The sequence below is a fragment of the Vombatus ursinus genome, unplaced genomic scaffold, assembly GCF_900497805.2.
Source record: "Vombatus ursinus unplaced genomic scaffold, bare-nosed wombat genome assembly UNPS02014832.1, whole genome shotgun sequence".
NCBI lineage: Eukaryota > Metazoa > Chordata > Mammalia > Diprotodontia > Vombatidae > Vombatus > Vombatus ursinus.
Window position 1 is genome coordinate 59,453,130 of NW_020954610.1, and position 23,979 is coordinate 59,477,108.

At 42.3% G+C, this 23,979-nt stretch overlaps 1 protein-coding gene across 5 annotated transcripts in view; it reads right to left on the bottom strand.

The window, feature by feature from the left end:
* Positions 1 to 18,825: 18,825 nt before the first annotated feature.
* CUNH16orf96 (chromosome unknown C16orf96 homolog) overlaps positions 18,826 to 23,979 on the bottom strand; it is a 96,358-nt gene continuing 91,204 nt past the window's right edge. For 2 of the 5 annotated variants that reach the window (XM_027839009.1, XM_027839005.1), the window contains 3 exons: positions 23,313 to 23,393; positions 20,826 to 21,063; positions 19,698 to 19,827 (listed from right to left, as the gene is read on the bottom strand). In XM_027839009.1, coding sequence (XP_027694810.1) covers positions 19,797 to 19,827; positions 20,826 to 21,063; positions 23,313 to 23,393 — 350 coding nt within the window. In that variant the 3' untranslated portion in view covers positions 19,698 to 19,796. Of the gene's footprint in view, positions 19,828 to 20,626; positions 21,064 to 23,308; positions 23,394 to 23,979 lie in introns of those variants that run through there. The other 3 variants (XM_027839007.1, XM_027839006.1, XM_027839010.1) reach the window with 3 other exon arrangements.

A 23,979-nucleotide genomic window follows, 5' to 3' on the forward strand; every position in this document is an offset into this window, starting at 1 on the left:
CCCATTTCAGCTCTCAGCCTATGATTCTAATATCTGTGCAGAGGAAATGTGAAGCCTTTTGAGGTCTGTTAGGCTATTCAGAAGCATCTGGAGTGTTTCTTTGTATGTTTTTTAAAGCTGCAATTTTCCCTTCATCCTCTAAGGAATGAAAAGATTCCCTCCCCTCACCCTCCACCCTCCAGCAATATTGGTTTTCAGCTTATGAACTGAAATTGTGACTGGAGGTAACTCCTTTGTTCCCTGAGCCCCACTCCATCACCCCTATTACTCCATCGCCCCTGGGGCAGGAAATGAGGCCAGAAAATGGCAACCCTACCTCAGTTTGCTTCTCACTGGCCTTTGGCCGGTCCTCAATCTAAGTGCTAAAGCGTGGACTATTCGTTCCTGCGGCCAAGACCTAATTTTTGTTGTTTCCTGTTTTACCTAAAGATAAAGACCAAGTGACTGTGAGCTTGGTGCTTTAGGGTGAGGGAAGCCCAAAGCCAAAACAGTGGCCTGGTTCTGTGTGTGCCAATCCTAAAGTTACAGACTACCCTGGGGGAAGCTCACACGCTGCCCCGGATCCTGGGGAAGGAGGGAGCCCAGTAAACCTCAGGGAAAGGGGTGGGAGGTAGGGTGTGGCTCTAAGCCTTAGCCTGAGAGAGGGAAGCCAGACACACCAGAAACATTCCCTGGATTAATAGTAACAGCAGCTAGCATTTATATTTGCAAAGTGCTTTACATATGTCATTTCATATTTACATGCAGATCTTAGGTCCGGAGAGACAGAGACACATACAAGGGCCTGAGAAATGTGGACAGAGAATGGAGAGACACGAGAACTGAGAGGCCTAGGCTAGCGATCCACTTCATAGAAAGAGGCCCAAATTTACAGTCCCCTAAGGAGACAGAACCAAAAAAACTCAAAACAGCCACTGCTTAGGGTCATATTCCCCATCTTGGGCAGGATGGGCAACTGACTTGTCTGAGGACCAACCCCACTAGCTATGTGTTGGGAAGCTCATCACCAGAATTGGCCATCTATGTAATGCATGGGGAGTGGCAGGTGGAGCAAAGCTCAGGAAGACTTAAGAAACATTGAGTCAGGATCTGCACTGGTTAAAGAGACGTCCTCACAGGTCTCTGAAATAAAAACCCAGCATTCCAAAGCTAGCCAAAGATTTGGCTGCAGAATCTGGATGGATGGGAATATTGTATTACCTGGTTCAACAAGTCCAGTTTAATGATCAGGTGTCTTCTGACCCAGAGGAAAGGAAGACCTGGCCACCTGATTGCTTGTCAACTCCCTCAGAGGACGAGGGTAGTTCCTATATTAAAAAGTCAAGTGTGTCTTAAAACTAGCCCTGCTCCTCCATTCAGATGTACAAAGAACTAGGTCTGATTGGCTCTGAACTTGATCTCCCTTTTTTTCTACAATGTTCTCCTTCTAGTTCTTATTCCTGGATTCAGTCAGCCCAATCCTAAGCCATTAGATTTTCTTTTTTTTTTTTCAATATATTATTTTTTTCCTCAATGACATATTAAAACAATTTTTTAATATTTAAAAAAATAATTTTGAGTTTCAAATTCTATTAGATTTTCAAACTGAGGGTATTTGGAGTTTGCCAGAGCTATGGGGTTTTCAGCCTCTTTTAAGAATCCAATTCCATACCTGAGTTCAAATCTGGACTCAGACGCTTGACACTTAGCTGTGTGACCCTGGGTAAGTCACTTATTCCTGATCACCTCACCAAAAAGAAAAAAACAAAGAATCTGATTTCTTGCCCTCTCTTCTGAGTGTGGGATATATAAATGGAAAGGACAGCAACCACAAAATAATTGGAAATACATGTTTTGAAATTATGAAGAACAAGCTTGAACCTAAAGCACAGAGAAAACTCCACTTTTTTGCAGAAGTGAAGGGTGCACAGATGTGTAACATTACATGCAAAATGTCATTTATTTGATGTATTGATCAGTTTTGATGAATTTTTCTTCTCTTTAAAAAATTGTTATAAAGGATGGCCCTCTGGGAGAGGGAAAAGGAGAGATATTGGAGAAATCTAAGAGGTATAAAAACCAAAGACATCAAAATTCTACTTTTAAAAAAGTATGTAGGGGGGCAGGTAGGTGGTGGAGTGGATAGAGCACCGGCACTGGAGTTAGGAGGACCTGAGTTCAAATCTGGCCTCAGACACTGGACACTTAATAGCTGTGTGACCCTGGGCAAGTCACTTAACCCCATTGCTTGCCCCCCCCCAAAAAGTCTATAATTCTGCATGTTACTTTCAACATTTTTTCTATTTATACGTTTTGTTTTTACATCAACATTTTTTTTTAAACATACACCTTCCTCTCCGTCTCCCCAAAGAGGTATCTCTTGTAATGGAATAAAAAAGAGAAAAAAAATAAAAACAGTTCAGCAAAACTAATCAACCTATCAACAATGTTATATCCAATGTTGAATTGCAGTGGACAGCTCTTATCTGGTTTCCCCAAACTTACCCTGGGCTCCACACTGTCCTGTATGGACTTGGTAGTCATTTTCTTTTACTCCTGGATGTATTAGTCACTTTGGGCACTTTTGAAGTTCAGTCCTCACACACAAAAATAACTTTCTCCCTTTGACTTTAACAGAGGCTTTCTCAGTCAGTCTTGACCTCACAAGTTACCGTGTTCCTGCTGGAGGTCTCTATGGTCCTGATGCTTAGAAGTCCTAACTTGACCTTGACCCATTCCTTTCTGCCCTATTTGGTTTGTCTGAAGAAAATCACTAGTTATTACTCACAGTTCTGATCGAGAGTGCAGTTTATCAGCAAAAACAACGGACTTCAAGTCAGGAGACTGTGAGTTCTTGCCCCAACACTATCATTTATTGTAATAATAATAATAATAATAATAGCTATCATTTATATAACACTTTAAGGTTTGCAAAGTGCTTTACAAGTATTACCTCATCCTTACAATAACCCTAGGGAGTAGAAACTGAGTCAAGCAAACGTCATTACTTGCCCAGAGTCACAGCCAGTTAAGTGTCTGAGGCCATCTTTGAACTCAGTTACGGAGTCTTCCTGACTCCAGGTCCAGTTATTCATGTATTACACCTTGAACAAGTCACTTGAACTGTCTAAGCCTATTTGCTCATCTACAAAATGGTCATCCATTTTGCTAGTTGCTATGATGATTAGATGAGATAACATGAAAGTGCTTTACAAATGTAAAGCGTTATATGGATATAAAAGATTACTATTTTTCTGCTCTTTGAATGACACTTACCTTCTTTACCTCCTGCACTAGGCTACCTGTCTTCCTTCCCACACCTCAAACTCCCACCTGATATTCCAGGGTACCCTGCTTTCCCTGTCCTAATGATTTTGTCAGATCTAGGGGCCATTGGGCTAATTGGTGTAGGGTCTCAGCTGCCATCATAATCAGCTAACCTTTCCCATTGCACTCACTGCAAAAGGTCCCCAGGGAAGGAATCCCATTGCATCTCTCAGTACATTCCTATTTATGTGAAAACTTCCAACACCCAGCTTTTTGGTAGAAATAAGATGGCATATGGGTAGTATGGTATGTGAATGAGCAGGATTCGGGTAGCCAGCTCTATCCACTTCCCTGCCTCTCTTATGGTCATACTCAGGGCCTTTGTCTCCCTCAGGTAACTGGTTTATGAGAACCTTTTTCAGTGTTGATTAATAATAAACAAACACACAGATCCTTTGCACATACACAATTGCTCACAGTCAATTCCCTTTCTGAATAAGAATAAATTCATAGTAACCAGTTCCTCTCACCATGCTGTTGTTTTTTTAACCTCCATTTCACTTCCAGCATCTTTCTTTAATCACTTGCTCAGTTGATAGCCATGGCATTCCATGGCATTCCACAGCCAAACCCTAGTTCAAGGTTAATTACCTGTGTCATAGATCATGTCTTCTTGTCCTGAGCCAGACTGCAGAGAAGGTCTTGGGAATCCCAGCACTTCAATCACCCTCACTTGATTGGAAAGATTAGGAGACAGCGCTACTGAATTTGGTGCTTTGCCTAAGTCTTGAGGGGTGGGGGAAATGTTAGCTTTATGTAACAGGGAGGAGATGAACAGGGGTCAGGATGAGAAAAATGAACATCTTCCCAGGGACACCCAAGTCTTCACTGTATAATTTCATTGTCTGGTTTGAAGTGAATTCTAGCAACTCTGAAGCATCTCCAGTTCCATTTACCAAAACACCATTCATTTACTAATTTGTTCATTCTACAACTATTAAGCTCCTACTAGATGCAAAGCACTATGATAGGTGCCTGAAAGAGATAATTGAGATAATTAAGAAGATAGAATATATATTAAGAAGAAATAAGAATAAAGAAGGTAATTAAGACACGATCCTTACCCTTAAGGAATTTTTTGTCTAACAGCAAAGATACAGCAATATATACAAATGTTGTTCGCTTCCCCATGGACCATACTAAACATGGGGTTTTTTTGGGCAAAGATACTGGAATGGTTTGTCATTTCCTTCTCCAGTGGATTAAAGCAATCAGAGGTTAAGTGACTTGCTGAGGGTCACACAGCTACTAAGTGTCTGAGGCTGGATTTGAACTCGGGTTTTTCTGACTCCAGGCTCAGTGTTTTATCCACCGAGCCACTTAGCAGCTTTCTATATACAAATAGTCAACACTATAATAAACATAGTGCAAAATAGGCTATGCTAAGAACACAAGAGACATAAAGTGATACATTTGAAGTCAGAGGAAAGAAAAATTTCCAGTTAAGGGATAGAACTCACTGCATTTGCCAAGCCCCCACTATGTGCCAAGCCTTAAAGAATTGACGGGGTGGGGACTGGATGAACTGGAGATGTTAAATGATTTGTCCAAGATGACAAGGTCTACATGTATGAGGGTCGTGTGTCTAGCCCTTTGTGTGTATGAGGGTCAGTGTGACTCCAAGACTGATCTATCCAGCAGAGTAGGCTACCTCTCAGTAGCTTTCAAAGTCAATAAATTGCTGGGCAGGTGCTTGTCTGTACTGATCCAGGGAGTTTCTTCCTTGCATAACAATAAAAACTCAGGTCCATTCTACTCCCTACCCCCTCCTCAAAATGCCAGGTACTACATTAGGCAATGAGAACACAAATTTTAAAATTAGTCCCTGTCCCTCAAGGAGCTTCCATTCTATACATTGTACTAGGGAAATACAACATGTTCATAGAAAAGAATATGCAAGAGATAAAGATACACATACATACTTGTGTGTGTATAATATTATATATAAAATACAAACATGGTGAGGTGGAGTGATAAAGACTGGAGGAATCAGGAAATGCCTCTTGAAGGAGCAAAGGCCCTTGGGCTCAGCCTTGAAAGGAGGTAGGGATTCTAAGAAGTAGAGGTAAGTAGAAAGATTCTTCAAGGGATGGAGATCTCAAAAGACTGGAGATGGTTTGGGAGAGGAGGGCATTCTAGACACCTGGAATATCATGAGCCTAATAGACACAAAGAAAGAAAAACGGGAAACATGAACAAGGGTTGTGGTGAGCGGTCCAGAATAGCCCATGTGGAAAGGAGTAGTATTTGCTAAAGTAGAAAGCCAGGTCATGGAGGGTCTTGAATGCCAGACTAAGAGATACGAATTTTTATTTGGTAAACAACAGGCTTAACAGGCAGCTAGGTGGAACAGTGGATAGGGTGCTGGGCCTGGAATCAGGAACTCCTCCTCCTGAGTTCAAATCTGGCTTCTGACACTTACTTACTAGCTGTGTGACCATGGGCAAATCACTTAACTCTTTTTGTGTCAGTTTCCTCATCTATAAAAAATGAGCTAGAGAAGAAAATGACAAACCATTCTGGTATCTTTTTAAAAAATAATTTAAAATAGTGTTTTATCTTTACCAATCACATATAATGACAATTTTTAGCATTCATTTTTACAAAATTTTGAGTGCCAAATTTTTCTCCCTCCCTCCCTTCCCCCTCCCCCTTCCTAAAACGGTAAGCAATTTGATACAGGTTATATATGTGCAATCATGTAAAACATATTTCCTTATTAGTCATGCTGTGAAAGAAGAAACAAACCATAAAAAAAAAGAAAGTGAAAATCATATGCTTTGATCTGCATTCAGAGTCCATCAATTCTTTCTCTGGAGGTGGATAGCATTTTCCATCATGAGTCCATCACATAATGCTGTTGTTATTACTACTCCAGTATCTTCACCAAGAAAACCCCAAATAGGGTCACAGAGAGTCAGACACAACTGAAGTGACTGAACAAACAGCAACAAGCGATAGCCACTGAAGAGTTTGGAGCAAAGGAGACACATTCAATTTCTCTCTGCATTAGGAAGATCCCTCTGGTAGTGAGGTAACAGCTGGATTTCAGGGAGGGACACTGGAGATTGGAGACCACAGTTAGAAGGCAGTTGCAGTAGTCAAGGTGAGAGGTAATAAGGATCTACAATGTGCCAGGCCTCTTGTTTGGCTGCACTAAACTCTGAGAGCTCAGGGTCACCTCCCAGTCATGATGAGGCATCAGAAGAGGCTTTTAGTGGGGGAGTTTCAACAAGGCACACAATAAATATGGTTTCTGGAGAACAAAGACATAACTGTTCCAGCATGAATTTCTGCTTCACACAATGGTAAGCACGTTAAGGACAGTTTATTCTTATGAAATATAACCTTCGTAGCTTGTAGCTCGGTCAGCAAAATCAGCACTGCTGTTCAATGAAGTCAAAATGCATGGTGGTTTTGTTTTTTTTTTAAGTATCTGGATGAGAGTGGTAGCAGTGGGGGTAGAGAAGAAGCCATTGAAATAGCTGACCACAGGGTCAAAACTGGGTAAGGAGGCAAAAGAAGGGGAGTAAGTCTGGGAGAAGGGACCTAGGGGGCAAAAAGCAAGTTTAGCAGTAAGAGTGTGGGAGAAGTAGAAGGATAGTAGGTTGTGGTTAAACAGTAGAATTTCAGAATTCAAGATTTTGAAGGAGATTCACTTTACTCTAAAGGACGCAGGATGTGGCCACTGGATGTCTTAGAGTCTGGTGGTGCCATGGGAAGACCAGTGAATTTTGGTGTCAGAAGCCCTGGATTCAAATCCTGCCTCAGATACTTACTAGCTGTGTAACCTGGATAGGGCACATGGGAGGTGGTTCGGTTTGGAGTCAGAAAGACCTGAGTTCAAATCCTGCCTTGATAGTGACATAGTTGTGTGACCTGGATAAGTCACTTAATTTCTTTGAGCCTCGGTTTCCTCATCTGTAAAATGAGGATGATGATACTTCACAGATCAAATAAAATAATATTTATAAAGAGCGCTGCACAACTGAAAGAACTCTATTACTGCCAGTAATGGTGAGGTTTCAAGTGGGGCCATACTCAGGTGTGGATGAGATGGAATGGAAGAAGAGGTGGGAAGCGTCCCTAGAGGTTTAAAAACTGTGAGGTCAAGGTGTTAGAAGCATTTCCAATGGACAAATTTCAAATTGGAAGATAATGTCAGGGAATAAGGTGGAGGTCAGGGATTTAGAGCTGAAAGGCAAGTTAGAATTCATTTAATCCAACCTTATTTTACAAATGGAGAAACTGAGTCTCAGGTTAAGTGACTTACGCAAGGTCACACAGCTAGTAAGTGGCAAAGCCACGATTTGGACCCTGGGGTCTCTAACACCAAAAGCCACTGCTCTTCCCATGATGCCCTTAGACACTAAAACGACACATCAAGAGAGTTAAGACAGTAAGTTGAAAAGTGGTAGCAGACAGCAACAAGGAAACGCAAAATATCTTTTGATTGTCTGGAAAGACCAGTGAATTTGAAGACAGGAAAGTTGGGTTTGAGTCCACCACTTACTAGCTGTGTGACTTTCAATAGGTCACCACAACATGACTAATGTGAAAATAGGTTTAATGTGCTTGTACAGGTTTAACCTGTATCAGATTGCTGTCTTCTTGGAGAGGGGAGGGAGAAAAAAATTGGATCTCAAACTCTTATAAAAGTCAAAACTACCTTTACATGTAATTGGAAAAAATAAAATACTATTAAGTGAAAAAAATAATAGGGGGACAGAAATCCCCACTCTGCCTGCCTTAATAGGGCTGTGGTGAGGTTCAAATGAGATAATGTAGATGTAAGTGTGATATCATGATATGCTATTTAGGGTATCATTCATGGTTTGCACATCCCATGCCTCTGGGGTCACAGCCTGCAATTCTCTACTTGTCAGAATTCTCCCTCTCCTCCTCTTTCTCTTTCTTTTTCTCTCTGTTTTTGTTTCTCTCTTTCTCTCTCCACATACACAGTATATACACACATATGTATTATATACATATGTATATACATAATACACACGTTATTTACTATATCACAGATATATAAATGTGTGTGTGAGTGTACATGTTTATATTTACATATATGTATATATGCATCTATGCACATGCATATATCTCTATGTGTATACATTTTTGGTGTACATTTTCTTCAGACTTTTTCAATCCAGTTGCATGTTATGAACCATGCCAGAAAACATGATTTATGAAGTGCTGGTTGGGCTTTGTAGCAAGAGGGTGCTCCTGCCTTTGGAGATCCTGGAAGGACCTGCCAGGGTCTATAATATGGCATTCTCAGTCTGCTGTTGCAAAGTCTGGAATGAATCTTGCCCTTTAAGTTCATTATAATTCTCAGGCTCTGGGGTACAGTGGTATTGGGGTGGGAAAGAAACAAGGAAGGAAACAATTATTTATTAAGTTTCTATTATGTGTAGTGTATACTGTTGCTCAGTCATGTCCAATCCTCCATGACTCCATCTGGAGATTTTCTTGGCAAAGATGCTGGTGAGGTTTACCATTCCCTTTTCCAGTTCATTTTACAGATAAGGAAACTGAGGAAAGACAGTTAAGTGACTTGCCCAGGGTCACACAGCTAGTAATGTCTGAGGCCAGATTTGAACTCAGGTCTTCCTCACTCCAGGCAAGGTACTTTAGCCACTGTACCACCTAGCTGCCTCTGAACTTGCCCTCAGAAGACGTTAAAGAGACAAGAAACCTTAGAGATTTAGTTTAACCCTTTCACTTTACAAGTTGAAGAAACTGAGGCCCAGAGATATTAAGTGATTTGCCCAAGGTCACAAAGGTAGTTAATGGCAGGGTCAGGATTAGAACCTAGGTTCAGTCAGTTCAGTGCTCTTTCCACTACTCATGCTTCTTCTGGGCCCCCTGTTCATCCTCCCCACCCCCTGATGTTGCCAAAGGATAATAATAATTATAACTAACTTTTATAGTATTTTAAGGTTTGTAAAATGCTTTCCATATATTGTCATGATCTTTGCAACAATCCTAGGGGATAGATGTTATTATTATGATCATCCTTTTTTTTTCAGATGAAGAAATTGAGGCAAAAAGTTTCAGCCACTTGCCCAGGGTCCCCCAGCTAATAAGAAATGTTTGAGCCAGAATTTGCACTCTAGTCTTCCTGAGTCTAGCAAAGTCCAGCACTCTACCTACTACGCCACCAAGTATTTCTTTTATACTTCCTCTGCATCCTGGCACATCAAAGCACTGGTGTAAGGCATATAGGGCTTCCTTGGGAGCCAGGAAGGCCTGTGTACAAGCCCTGCCTCTGACACACTAGCCATGTGGCTTTGGGGATGTTTCTTTTCAAAGCCCTCTGGAAGCCCTCTAAGACAATAAGTTACAGATGAGTTTCCACACTGTATGTTACCTACCCAAACAAAATCAGATCTGAACATTTAAAAAAAATGTGCTGGCAGTATGTTGGGCACTCAGCTACGTCAAAGCAATGAGCATTTATTAAACACCTAGCCTACTATATAGGTATAAGTATAAGCACTGGGCTAAGGGCTGAGGTTACATAAAGAAGCAAAAGACAATCTTCACCCTCACAGAGTTCATGAGCATGCTAGGGTATTTGAGGAGACTCTAAAGAAATCTGGGAGAGTTGGTAAACCTATTCAGACTAGACCAAAGCCAAACCAAAATGGAACTCAAAGATGGGGACTGGAGGGATACGTATGTATGTGCTCCAGAACCTAAACAGGCCATTAAGAACTTTATATCTTGTAAATCTTCTTTAGGATTTTGAGAAATAAGAACTAGGAAGGTAAGGTCAAAAAAACAGAATTATCTGAGAGGACCTTTAAAATATTCAAGAATTTCATGTGATTATAATTAAGACTGACTTTAAAAAACATCAGAAGTGCATATGTTCAAATAACAATAGCTAACATTTTTATAGCAGTGTGTGCCAGGCACACATTATATAATTACAATTTCATGGGAATCCTCACAACAACAGTGGGAGGTGGGTGCTATTATTATTCTCACTTTACAGATGGGGAAACTAAGGCAAACAGAGATTAAGTGACTTGCCCAGGATCAGAACAGCTAGTAAGTGTCTGAGGCTAGATTTGAACATAGGTCTTCGTGACTCCAGAAGTGGTGCACTATCCATTGAATTACCTAGCTGCCAAATGAATATTGTCCATCAGAGTAGTCACCTTGGGAAGTTATGCATGTATTCCAAGGATACCATCATTGCTCAAATTTTTTTTGAAACTTGTGGCACAAAAGAAAATGAATCATTATTTTATTGTGGTAGCTCATTTTGACCCCAAAGTGGTTTTCCCCATCTTGATCACTCACCTTATTCACCAAACTTAGCTTCTAATGACTTTTGACTATTTCCTCAAGTCAAATCCACTCTCATAGGATGAAGAATTGGCAGCACTTGAGGGTATTCAAAAGAATATACCAGAGGCTATAAAGCTAATTCCCAAAGTGGAAGTCTAGAAATGAGTTGAACAATATAGCTTCCTAATATCAAAGAAAAAAATTAATATATTGCACTCTGTGTTTCAGGCACAAGTCTGCCAGAAACAATTTTTATTAATTTATCATTATTTTACATCTAAGCGTTTCTAGCTCAAAGAGAGATGTTCAAATTGGCAGATTCCACTCACGCACTTAGACATGTCTCTAATACAAGAGGTTCGGAAGTAACATTTATAAAAATCGCAAGCAAAGAAAATGTCACAATACGATTAAAAATATAGTTTAGGGCTAACATTCTTCTTCATCTCATAGAACAAGCATCACCGAATCTTTGGAGAATGCCCCTGGACAATCATTCTTCTAAAACCAATACATCCTCCCTCACCCCCACCCCCTTAAAGTCCACCCTTAAAGGTTCTTCCCCTGCTGGTCACAGGTGACCTGTAGGAATCAAAAAGAACTCCCTCTGATCAATACCCTAATCCCTTCAGAAAAGGGGGAAAGAGGTGATTGTCTTTAGGTGGACTGCAACTTTCATCTCTTCAGGGGAGGAGGGAAGACAGCAGTCTAAACCAGGATTAAATGATGTGTCTCAGATCACAGAGGTAGTAAGCATCAGAGAGCATGGTTTTAAACCCAGGTTTTCTTACTTCAGAGACAATAATGTTCTTTCCACAGCACCAAGCCACGTCCCCAGGTGTGCTGAGGTCAAGCCATAAACAATTCTAATCTCTATCTTTCTCTCTCTCTCCTCTCTCTCTCTCCCTCCCTACCTCTCTCCCTCCCTACCTCTCCCCTGCCTCTGTACAACTGTCAAATATTTGAAGACAGTTTGAGGCCCTTTACCATCTTGGTTGCCCTCCTCTTGGAAGCAGGCCTTTTCCAAACCATGCTGCCTCAAATGTATCTTCATGCCTTTCTACCTCCTCTTCATGTGGTGTCTTCCCTCTTCAGAATGTAAGCTCCTTGAGGGCAGGTATTGTCTTACTTGCTTTTATTTGTATACCCAGCACTTGACACAGTGCCTTGCACATAGTAATAATAATAATAATAATAATAATGATAATAACAGCTAGCATTAAAGACATGCCTTAAAGTTTGCAAAGTGTTTTACAAATAGTCTAATTTTATTCTCACAACCACCATAGGAAGTAGGTACTATTATTATCCCCATTTTGTAGTTGAGGAAAGTAAGGCAGATAGAGGTTAAGTGACTTACCCAGAGTCACACAGCTAGTAAGTATCTAAGGCCAGATTTGACTAAAGAACTTCCTGACTCCAGGTCTTATACTCTGTCCACTGAGACCCCTAGTTCCCTCTTTATGTTGTTGTTGTTATTATTGTTGTGGTTGTTCAGTTGTATCCAACTCTCCGTGACACCTTTTGGGGTTTTCTTAGCAAAGATACTAAAGTGGTTTGCCATTTCCTTCTCCAGCCCTATTTTACAGATGGGGTACTGAGGCAAACAGGGTTAAGTGACTTGCCCAGGGTCACACAGCTAGTACAGTCTGAGGCCAAATTTGAACTCAGGTCTTCCTGATTCCAGGCCCAGCTGCTCTACATACTGCGCCACCTAGCTGACTCTCCTTCTTTATAGTACTTTACAAATATCTGGTTTTATTTTTTTGTAAGTACTTAATAATGTTTATGTAGTATCTCATTTTATTTTTAAGTGAGGACTTGATAAATATTTGTTCATTCATTCATTCAAGTCCCAACCAAAATCTCATCTTCCACAAGGAAGCTTTTTCTAACCCTTCTTAGTTCAAGCATCTTCTCTTTTATCTTCTTTTTCTCCTGCGTAGATCTTGTTTGTACATTTTGGTTTGCTAGTTGTCTTCCCCATTTGATTGTGAACCTTTTGAGGTCAGAGACTGTCTTTTGCCGATTTTTGTATCATCAGTGCTTAGCACAATGCCTGGCACAAAATGGGTGCTAATGCTTATTGATTACTCATTCACAGAGGCAGCTTTATGGTACAGTGGATGGAGTAATGGTCCTGGAGTCAGGAAGATCTGAATTCAAATCCAGCCTAAGATATTTAACTAGCTGTGGGACCCTTCTTAACTTCTATCTGCTTAAGTTTCTTCAAATACCTCCCAGAGCTATTGTGAAGATCAAATAATATATTTGCAAGGGGCTTAGCACAGTGCCTTACACATAGTAGGTGCTTAATAATTATTCATTCATTCATACTCCCTAAATTGCGGTCTCCAGAGCTGAGCACAATAATCCCCATTTAGTCTGACCAGGGAAGCAAGGCTATCATATCTCTTGTCTTAGATATTACACTTGTCTTAACGTAACCTAAAGATGGCATTGGTCTTCTTGCCTGTCATATGACTCTGTTGACTTTGGCACAGTTGTGTAGTCTCGCTTCATTTATTAAAAAGATCCAGCTGTTCAATTCCATTGAAGAACAAAGAGAAATAAATTTACACAATGGGATGTGGGGAGGAGATACAAGAGAGATTTGACTGAATGAGAGGAATAATTTCCCAATTGTGAGGGGCATTAGACATTGGAATAATTCTGGTAGGAGGTTATGTTTTCTCCTGGAGATCATTAAAAATAGACTAGATTCTCTTCCGTCTGGGTCTGCTTGCTTGGATGCAGGGGAATAGGCCCAAAGGATCAATGGTTCTCTGAGTGTGGTCTTTGTGGGTCTTCCAGGTGGTATTGCCAAAATGTGTGTGTTCCTTTGGAGCCCTAAGTGACTTTCCAGCTACAGGAAATGCCACTATCTTGGTAGCCAGCTGTGGGACTACACCTAAAAATCCAAGTTGTTCAGGGCTCCTATAATCCTAAAGATATTTGAATCTGTCTGGGGGGACAATCTACTTTAGGGAGTAATCCTGATTAATCCAGAGTCAAAACTACAGGATACTGATTGAATTTATTTCAGTCCTTTTCTACTTCCTGGTGTCAAGGAGGTGGAGGAATTATATTTAGGCTGCTGAAAAAAGTATGTGGCCCAATCATTTTGGGAACTTTATTTTGCCTGGCTGTTTTCAATTACACTAGTTGAAACTGTGTATGATTATTTTCAGTTCTTTTATTATTGTGTAACTTTTTTTTCGGGGGGACCTTAGGACATCCTAAATCCTAATGATTTTGTGCTAGTGGGTGGGGTGGGTAATTATTATCAATTCAGTCAGCACAATTTTCCTATCCATTGTCAAGGGAGGGACTTGTAAACCTTCAAAGGGATGAGCTCCCTGGGCTTCCCAAGAGCAGATGAGCTCTTTCCTCCACTTTTTCACTCTGAGCAATAAAGCTTCGTATCAGCTTGTAGCCTTTCTCCCCTCCTGCCACTGCTTTAATCATGTAGGTCCCAAAGAGAAGTGACCTTGTGGTTTTCAGTGAGAGTCCATAGGCCCACTCCAAGAAGAATCCCCCTGCTGGCTCTATGGCTACCAGCATAGTCCCTGAAGCTGGTTCCCTTCTCTACCATGCAACTGCTTCTGGCCTAGGTCCTTTCTCCCACAGGAGGAGCATGGTGGTGAATAGAGGAGAGAATGTCCTTAAATCTCTCTCCAAGAGATGTCTAAAACATCTCCTAATGTTTCTCCTAATTCCTTCTGCACACTATGACCCATTAAGCCTGTGCTAAAGTTAAGACAACATTGGGCTAATTTGCAATCTATTTGGGTGTGGGGGAGAGGACCATCATTAGACTGTAAGCTCCTTAAGGGCAGGGCCTGTCTTTTGCCTTTTTTGTAGTCCTGGTGCATAGTGTCTGACACATTTGTTGTTCTTTTTTTTCAGTCGTGTCCAACTCTACATGACTGTGTTTGGAGTTTTCTTGGCAAAGATACCAGAGTGATTTGCCATTCCCCTTTTTTTACAGATGAGGAAATTGAGGCAAACAAGGGTAAGTGACATGCCCAGGGTCCATAGCTAGTGTCTGAGGCCAGATTTAAACTGATGATGAGGAGTGTTCCTGACTCCAGGCCCAGCACTCTAGGCACTGTGCGAACTTCCTGCCTGCCTGGTATACAGTAGGCACTTAATAAAGGTTTCGATTTTGACTTATTAGAAAACAGCTCAAGTTTAGTCTGAAAGCTGGAAGAGTAGCAGAGAGGCCCTACTGGGCTAGGGGCTTGGGCCTGGGGTTCTTTGGTACCAGCTTCTTTGGGCCTCTACAATCCTTAACCTCATCTCCATTGTACCTATGATGCCCCTCAATACTAGGATCCCAAGTTCTGCTAGGTATTTACCCAGGGGCCTAGACTCAAGGGGAGTTATTTTAGAATTTCAAGTGGAGTGAGAGAGAACAGAGATGGTGAATCGTGGTGTGCTGGACACATGTCTAGTTCCAAGTGCCCAACCCTGGCACTTCTTGAAATTACTTTCTTTTACTTTGTAGATATTTTCAATATGAGTTCCTTAAGGACAGGAACTGCTTTACTTTTGCCTTTGGATGCCCACACACTGCCTTGCACATTGTAGGAACTCAATATGTGCCTACAGAATTATACTTACTTGTGTATATGCTGTGTTTCCTACTAGTAGGATGTCGGGTTTTTGAAGGTAAGGATTGTATTATTTTTATTTTTGTATCCCTAGGGCCTAAAATGGTGTCTAGTACCTAGTAGGTACCTAATAAATGCTCACCAAATTATTTACTTGTGTACATGCTGTACTCCCCATCAGTATATTGTAAGTTCTGTAAAGACAAGGACTATTCTGTGTTTGTATATCCAGTATCTATCATACAGCCATGTACACAGTAAGCTTTTAATGTTTGTTGATTAGAATTAAACTTTCAGTCTCCATAGATGGGGTGCTGATGCCAGTGCTCAGCAAGGCACTAAACCACTGCCAACCAACCCAATAGCCAGCATTTGTATTTCTCTCCTGGTTGTGCCAGCCCCCTTCTTCTGCTGAGAAGTTCCTCCCACGGCTTCCATTTTGGCCAACCTTCATTCCTTTCCCAACTGTGCTTCTGACTTTCTGAACTTCAACTCCACGCCTCAGCTGCAGTGTCAACCTGGTACCTTCCTCAGTGGCTCCTCACCTTGGAACTTCTAACTCTGTGGCCATCTCACTTTGGAATACCCCTCCTCCATGCCGGTCCCCTTTTCCCATTGGTGAGTTATTCCCAGGGCCTCCATTTTGGGGGAAGACCCAGATCAGTCAAGGGCAGCTAGGTGGTCCAGTGGATAGAGTGCTGAGTCCAGAATCAAGAAGACCTGAGTTCAAATCCAGCCTCAGACACTTACTAGCGATATGATCCTGGGTAAATCAATTAACCCTGTTTGCCTCAGTTCCTCATCTGTAAAATGAGCTGGAGGAGAACATAGCAAACCACTCCAGTATCTCTGCCAAGAAAACCCCAAATAGGGTCATAAAGAGCGAGAACCAGACTGAAACAACTGAACAACCACCACCGGGACGATCAATCTTCATACGCCTCCTAGCACCACTTCGGACATTCTAGACCTTGACATCATGGCCCAGTATGGGCACCTTCCTCCCCTCCCCCTTCCTTTTGTGTGCTGTCATTCCCCATCAGAATGTAAACTCCTTGAGGACAAGAACTATCTTTTTTTTTTTCTTCTTTTTGCTTCTATTTGTACCAGGGATTATTCAGTGCATGATACATAGTAATGACTTAACAGACTGGTGCCTATATAGATCTTTTTTTTTTTCATTTTTAGTCAATTGGGGTTAAGTGACTTGCCCAGTGACTTTACACAGCTAGTAAATGTCAAGTGTTTGGTCTGAGGTTGGAGTTGAATTCAGGTCCTCCTGACTTCAGGGCCAGTGCTCTATCCACTGTGCCACCTAGCTGCCCAGCCTATATAGATCTTTAAGGTTTACAAAGCATTTTATGCATGTTATTACTTTACAAATGTTATCTTTACATATATTATCTCAATAGCTATAGTAGCATAAGTGGCTGTCTTCATGGTTGAGATTTGAGAGGTCCATGGAATGGCCCCTGCACCCAAATTAACTTTACTTCATCCACAAACATAGGGTGTTTTCATGAATAGCCCTGTGATACAGAATGCTGTGGGAGATCTCCCTAGAGACACTCATTCAAAAGTCTGTGCCTTGTCTGCCTGATTCTTGAACTTTTTTCCCAAAGTATTTCCATACTTGCACAGCACTGAAGGGTCAGAGGTTACTTAGCCAACCAGGGGTCATATCTCCTTCTAAATACTTCAGTATTCAGTATCACAGGGCTGTCCCATAGGAAACTGTATCATGCTTGAGGTTGGAGTAGAGTTACAAAATAAATAGTGCTTGAAATTCATTCCCACATTTCCCACATATATGGATTAAGGCCTTAAGAAAGACCCTGCTAATATACACGATATTTGAAAAAGTTAACTCATTAACTTATTATTAGCCATAAAAGATGAAAGAGCCAGTTACCAAGCAGGACAGAGAAGGAATAATAGACAGGACTGAGAAATTTAGATGGAAAGAAGGGAAAGGAAAAGCCCAGTGCATAAAGAGAAATGAGGTGGAGTCTTGGCTGATCAAGGGTAGCATTTAGGCACTGGTTGGTGGAGGGCAGGGGATGTGGAGGGGGGAGGGGAGAGGTTCTATATGGAAGAGGAAAATATGGAAGGAGGTAGAAGACAAATTGACTCTGGCAGAAAAAACAGTGATAAAACAGTCATACCATCCTTTTCCTCTCACCTTTCATCAGTGGATAAATGGCCTTTAGAACTGATTGGTTACAATGACTAGACTGTTGAATGGAGGTTCGCTATTTACTGACCTCTTCATCTGACTGGAACCCCCATTACTGGGTTCATGCTTCACTATCCTTCCTACCTCTCCATGTTCCTTCTCTCTCCCAAAACCTCCCAACCCAGCCACAAATCCAAGAAAGAAACCACGGTTCAGTGTGAAAACACAGGATTGGGAGTTGGGACTCTGTAATCTTGGTCAAGTCACAAGGCTCAATTTCTTTGGCTATGAAATAGGAATAATTATCCATCCCTGTCCTGACTTGTAGAATTTTAATTAAAAAATTTTGTAGGGTTGTTGTATAGATGTTTAACAGAATAATAATTGTTAAGGATTGATTAAAGATCATAATGTAGTGAGATTGACGTGGCCTAGAGGGGCCATCCCATGAAGAGTGCTCAGAGTTGCCATTCCTGGTTCCAGTCCAGATCACACAGGAGTTTTGGGGACTGCTTCCAGCTATGTGTGACTCAGTACTAAAAGGTCTGTATTCTGAGATGATAAAGAACCCCAATATTGGCTGTAGTTCCATCAGACTGTGAGTTCCTTGGGATCAGAGACTGATCTTTAATTCTTCAGTGCTTAGCACAGTGCCTGGCCCACAGTAGGTACTTAATATTTATTGACTGACTGTGGAGCCAGAAGAGCTGATGGTTTAATGGATACATGAAAGGGAATGACTAACCCCCTCAACTTTTCTGGCTTTGAGTTGTGTCAGCACTTATTTGAACTGCTTCCCAAGAGAGCGTTGGGGAAAGGAGCAGCTTATCCCAATCCCAACCATGGCATCCATTGTGAACATCTGGTACCTAAGCACATGTCCTGCTCTGGCAAGCCTGAGGCTGGGTTTGGGCTGTTTTCTTTTATGTCTGCTCTTTCTTGATCTTAGGAAAATGGATATTTGTCTTAAAATGAGTATGTCTGGGTACAAATGCAACCTTATGGACAGATTTAGAAGTCTTGGGTCTTATCACATCAGAGCGGAATGGCAGTCCCTAGCAACTACTTCATCACTTTTAGATGGTTACCAACAAGAGGACTGGCCCAAGTTTGGCCATTTTACCAGCAGGTATGTACTAAAAGAATTCTGAACAGTGAAGAGATGAGATGCCTAATCAATAGTCCTGCAACTTGTCTTATGTTTGATGAAGATTAACTATCAACCTCCTAACAGATTGTAATCATAGTTATAAATTATTAAATCTTGTTTTGTTTTTGTCAAGTATGTGCATGTTAGTGTCCTATGCCTAAAATTCTGTAGAAATAAATTACATACCCTATACTTGATTCACATCGTACACTGGTATCGTTTTATTCTTTCTGGGGAAACTCCATGTGTGAACTCTAATCTAAGCTGTACATAAACTTGTCCCTTGAGCACCAGAGTTGAGGTTGAATAAGATGAAGCATGTGAGAAGAGAGCCTTGTCACTCCTCTCATCAGAGGCCAGGCTCCCAAGATTGAACCATGTGTCTGGGTAGGAAAAGGAAGTGGGTGCAGAATCCTAGCCCCTATGGAATCCAGCCATGGTTCATCTATGTGAGTCTCACTGGAAACACTCCTCTTATAAGATGATCATAGATTTTAAGTTGAAGGGACCTAAGAAGTCATCTAGTCCAACCTCATCATTTCCATAGAGAGGTGAAGTGACCAGTTCAAAGTTAATTCAGGTAGTATTTGGCAGGGTTGTTTCTGTGTCTCCAAGGTCAGACCTCTTTCTACTGTACCATCCTGTCTCCCATTCTTCTTCTTCAAGATGACTTGCTCTTTGTCTTTTCCACTTGGTTAGGGTCATGGAGGGACTTGAGAGAGCAGTACCTTCCTAAGGTGGACTGGAAGCAAGCATTCCTCTGGGTACTGCACCCTCTGACCAGTGTCCTTACTTGACCCATCAATGCCCATAATGAGACCACCTTTTCTTCGGCTGGGGGGTTGGGAGGGGAATGACCTCAAGGCACAATGATAGAGGGGCTCTGATAATTGCCAGGTCTAGGCAAGTGATTGAGCAGAGCTAAGCACAGTGACAATGGTGGGCCCTGAAGGGAGGGTGGAAGCCAACCTCTTGTAAGGCTTCCTTTTTTTCTCTTCCTTCTCCCCTCCCCCCAGTTGTCTGGGGAAGAAGGGGGAATTCTTCTGTACATGAGTGTGGAAAGCAAGCCCCACCCTCAGTGTGTGGTCCCAAGATACTTTCTCTTCATCCAAAGTGAAAAAAAAAGATACATTTTATTCTGAGTAGAAGTTTCCAAAAATATTCATCTGTGGTAGGAGCAAGGGGAGGAGAGACCAGGAATCCAGGAGTCACTGGCTTCCAAGGCAGTTTAGACAGGAAACTAAACTTGGGAAGAAGGAATAGGTTCTTGGCTAGAAGAAAGGAAAGGCTGTTGAGGGCAGGGTCAGGATGAGCCCTAATCCCCTGAGGACACTAAGAGAACTGAGCCTTGGAAGGTGGTTGGCAGCAGTTTGCTGGATGGTAGGCCACAAAGAGGTTGGATGAAAGGAGAAAACATGTGTAAAATGCTTTGAAAACCTTAAAGAGCTGGGACAGTGTAAAAAGTACTAGACTGGGAGTCAGAAGACCTGAGTTCAAATTCTAACCCTGATGATTACTGCCTATATGATTTTGGGCAAGTCACTGACACTTCCTGGGCCTGAGTTTCCTCATCTGTAAAATAAGGGGATTGGACCAGAAGGCCTTTAAGTTCCCTTCTAGCTCTGCATTGAGGAGCCTATGATTATTATTATTTGCCAACTCTTGCCATAAAATTAGGGCTGGACTGGGTCTAGCTCTCTTGAGGGTCATTCACCACTCCCGTCTTTACCCTGGAGAGAAAAGTATTGGGGTGGGCAAAAGTGTCAGTATATGAGAAGATGCTCTACCTATGGGAAGATGATCAATGGGAGAGATGCAGGGTTGATTTTCCCCAACAGCAGTCTGAGAATTTCAGGTGGACCCATGCCTCACAAGCCTTAAAAAATCCACTTTATTTTAGAGCAACTGTTGATTCCCCAGCATTTTTACAGCAAGCTAGAATACTGAAGGATGGAAGGGCAAGAGATGGCCCCAGAGGGATCATTGATTTAGAAGGGGAGGGATCTTAATAGCCATTTAATTCAACCTCCTTATTTTACAGATGAGAAAATTAAGGCCCAAAGAGTCCAAGTGACTTGTCTAAGGCAGGGCAATATGTGGCAGGGCTGAGATTTGAATCCAGGTTCTCTGATTTCAAATCCATCCAACTTTCTTAGGCAATGGAATCCATTACCAGCTTGATCTCTCTTAGGGGATGGGCTGTGAGTGGAGGACTCCTGATGGAAGAGGGGGGGCTACATCAGTGGAAGAGGGAGTGGAAGGGGCTCACATGCTGGTTCCCTCTTCTGGTGAAATGGGATTGAAGCCGTTGATAGGTAAAGAAGCAGAGCTGGGCTTGGCGGCAAACGGGCCACTGCTGGTAGCTGGTCTGCAAACAGGCCTGTTTTTGGTGCTGGACATATTTGCAGCTGAGGATGGGGAGTGCTGGAGAGTTCCCGAAGTCAGCATAGGCTGCGAAGTGAACTGCTGCAGGACGTGGGCTGTCATGCTGGTTCTGGGGCGTGAGGCTGTAATGGAACAGAAGATTTCCCCAGCCCCAGCCCCAGCCCCAAGCCCCAAGCCCCTTGCCTTTCTCCAAAGCATTTCCACATACATTTGCTCAGCTGATCATCACAATATCCCTGTGAGGCCAGTGGAACATATTATTATCTCCTTTTAATCAAGGAAGACCCTGAGGGCCAGAAAGAATGGTTAGCTTGTCTGAGGAAACCTGATTAGCTGGAGTCATGCAGAGGGTTTGACGCCACTGGCCTAGATCATTGAAAGCTTAAGGATTTGCTAGATCTCCTGATCTTTGGGCTGAAGCTCTTCCTGCTACCTCACGTGCCTTCCCCTGGGTCTCTGGGAAGCAGTCAGGAGTGGAAAAGTAAGGGCAACCTTGTACTGTGGCTAGAATTTGTCCTGTCCAAGTTTTGTTTGTTTTTGAGGCAATTAGGGTTAAGTAATTTTGCTCAGGGTCACACAGCTAGTAAGTGTCTGACTCCAGGGCCAGTGCTCTATCCACTGTACCACCCAGCTACCCCCTGCCCCACCCAGCTACCCCCTGCCCAAGTTTTCAAGGAGGATCTCATCCAGCCTGACATTACAGGAAGATGGTACCAAGTTCAGGGGAGAGGTTGAGGGTTTCTGGACTTTTTAATGTTAAATGAACCACAGGTAAATTGGTAATAATAATAATAAATAACAATAAATAATAATAAATAATAATGAAGTGCTTATATATAGCACTTTAAAGTTTACAAGGCACTCTACATACAGTATCTCATATGACTCTCACAGTGACCTTTTTAAGGTAGATCCTATTATTTATCCTCATTTTACAGATCAGAAAACTGAGGCTGAGAAGTAGTTAAGTGATTTACTTAGGATTACGCAGCTACAAAGTGTTGGAGATAGAATTCAAACCAGGACTTCTGAATTCCAAGTCCAGAGATCCACATACTACACCACCTAGCTGCATATAGGATAGGGAGATAGGGAGAGGACCTGTGATTTCCCTGGTATAGGAAACTTCCTGTTCAGGAAACTCTCTCTACCAATGCAGGTCAGAATCTTCTTTGGCAACATAAAGTAGTAGGGAGTTGCCTAGAACGGAAGTATCAAACACACATCCTTCCAGGCAAGGCCAAGGGGCCCATCCAGATTAAAATACAATCAGGAAATATTTAACAAAATAAACAAAAGTACAGTAGAATGTAGGCAATGTTAATATGTGGTTTTCTAAGTCAAAATGCCTCCCGCAAGGATCCTTATATATGGTGTTGTGGCCTCAGTTTCTATTTGAGTTTGACATCACTGGCTTAGATCATTGAAAGGTTGTGATTTGCTTGGGGTTAGGAGGTCAGTGTGTATATCCCAGGTGGGACATGAAGCCCAGTTTCCTTGACTCTTAAGTCAACTCTCTATTATATTATACACTATTACTTGATGTTGTTCAGTGTTTCAGGCATGTCCGAGACTTTATGACCCCGTTTGGGGTTTTCTTGGCAGAGATCCTGGACTGGTTTACCATTTCCATCTTTACCTCATTTTACAGATGAGAAAACTGAGGCAAGCAGGGTTAAGTGACTTGCCCAGGGTCACACAGCTAATACATGTCTGAGGCCAGATTTGAACTCGAGAAGATGAGTCTTTCTGATTCCAGGATGGGTACTCTATCTACTTTGCCACGTTGCTGCCCTACCACCTCTCATTACACATAAGAAAATAAATTCAGTATCACTTTCCACTGTGGATAATATGCCTTTCAAGCACTTTGGCCCCTGCCCCTAGGCTGCTTGTGCCCCTCTTCCAGACTCTTCTCTCTTAGGTTTACACACAGATGAAGGGGAGAATCATAGCACCTTTGGGTACTAATGGGACAGGTGAGATTGTTTAGAATGACCAGAATAAGAACGGGAATGGCCCTTTTTTAGGGGAGATTGAGGCAGGTAACCTGGGAGATTCGCTTATCGTATTCTTCAGCACCCCAAGACTGTCCTAGAATTATGTCCCTGTAAGGAGACTAGATTCAGGGAGACATTCGCTGCCCCTTCCAATGTGTGATAGAAAATCTTTGGATCTCCTCTTTGGAGAGGAGGTTGGGCAAAGCCTTCTTTGGTAGGAAGAGAACAGGAGAGGCCAGAAATTCAAAGGAAGTCCTCTGGACAAGAGGTGTAGTGAGGAATTGATTTGGAACTAGGAAGAACTGAGGTTCAAACAGAGATTGAAGACAGGGACTGGAGCCCCAGGAGGGAGGGATCAGGTGAAGACTCACCAGGGTACATGGCACCAGAGACACTGGAACGTATATGCTCACATGCACTGCGGGATGATGGGGCCCTTGGGCTCTTTAATCCTAAGGAGAGTGAAGTAAAGGAAGGGGTGAGCAAATGAGAGTTTGTTGAGGTTTCTTCCAGATTTCTTGTGTTTGTGAAGCCCCCCGCCCCCAGATCCCCTCTCCCACCCTCAGGGCTGTGGCCTATGCCAGTATTTGACAAAGCCATGGCTGTACTGTCCTAGACTTTTGCCTGCTCTGTCTCCTGTCAGAGCTCTGAGAAGGCGGGGTACAACCATGCCTCCTGTTCCTCCCCCATTTGTTCTTGTTTTGAGTCAAAAGGGTGTCCTCTACAAGTCATATTTATTCCCCACTCCCCATCTTTGCTCACTCCATTCTATCTACCCTGCAATATCCTCCCCACTGCTCTCAGTTTATCCAGATCCAATCATCCTCTTCCCCACAGCCTACAGGGATGTGTCCTCTTTTCCAGAGTTCTTTGGCACTTGCTGTCTCTATCACTGATTTGACTGACCACAGAAACATAGCTTTAGAGCTAGAAGGGAGGTTATCTAGTCTAACTGCCCTCATTTTCCAGAGGGGGAAACATACCCAGAGGGGTTAAATAACTTGCCCAAGATCACACAGGTAGTGACAAAGGTGAGAC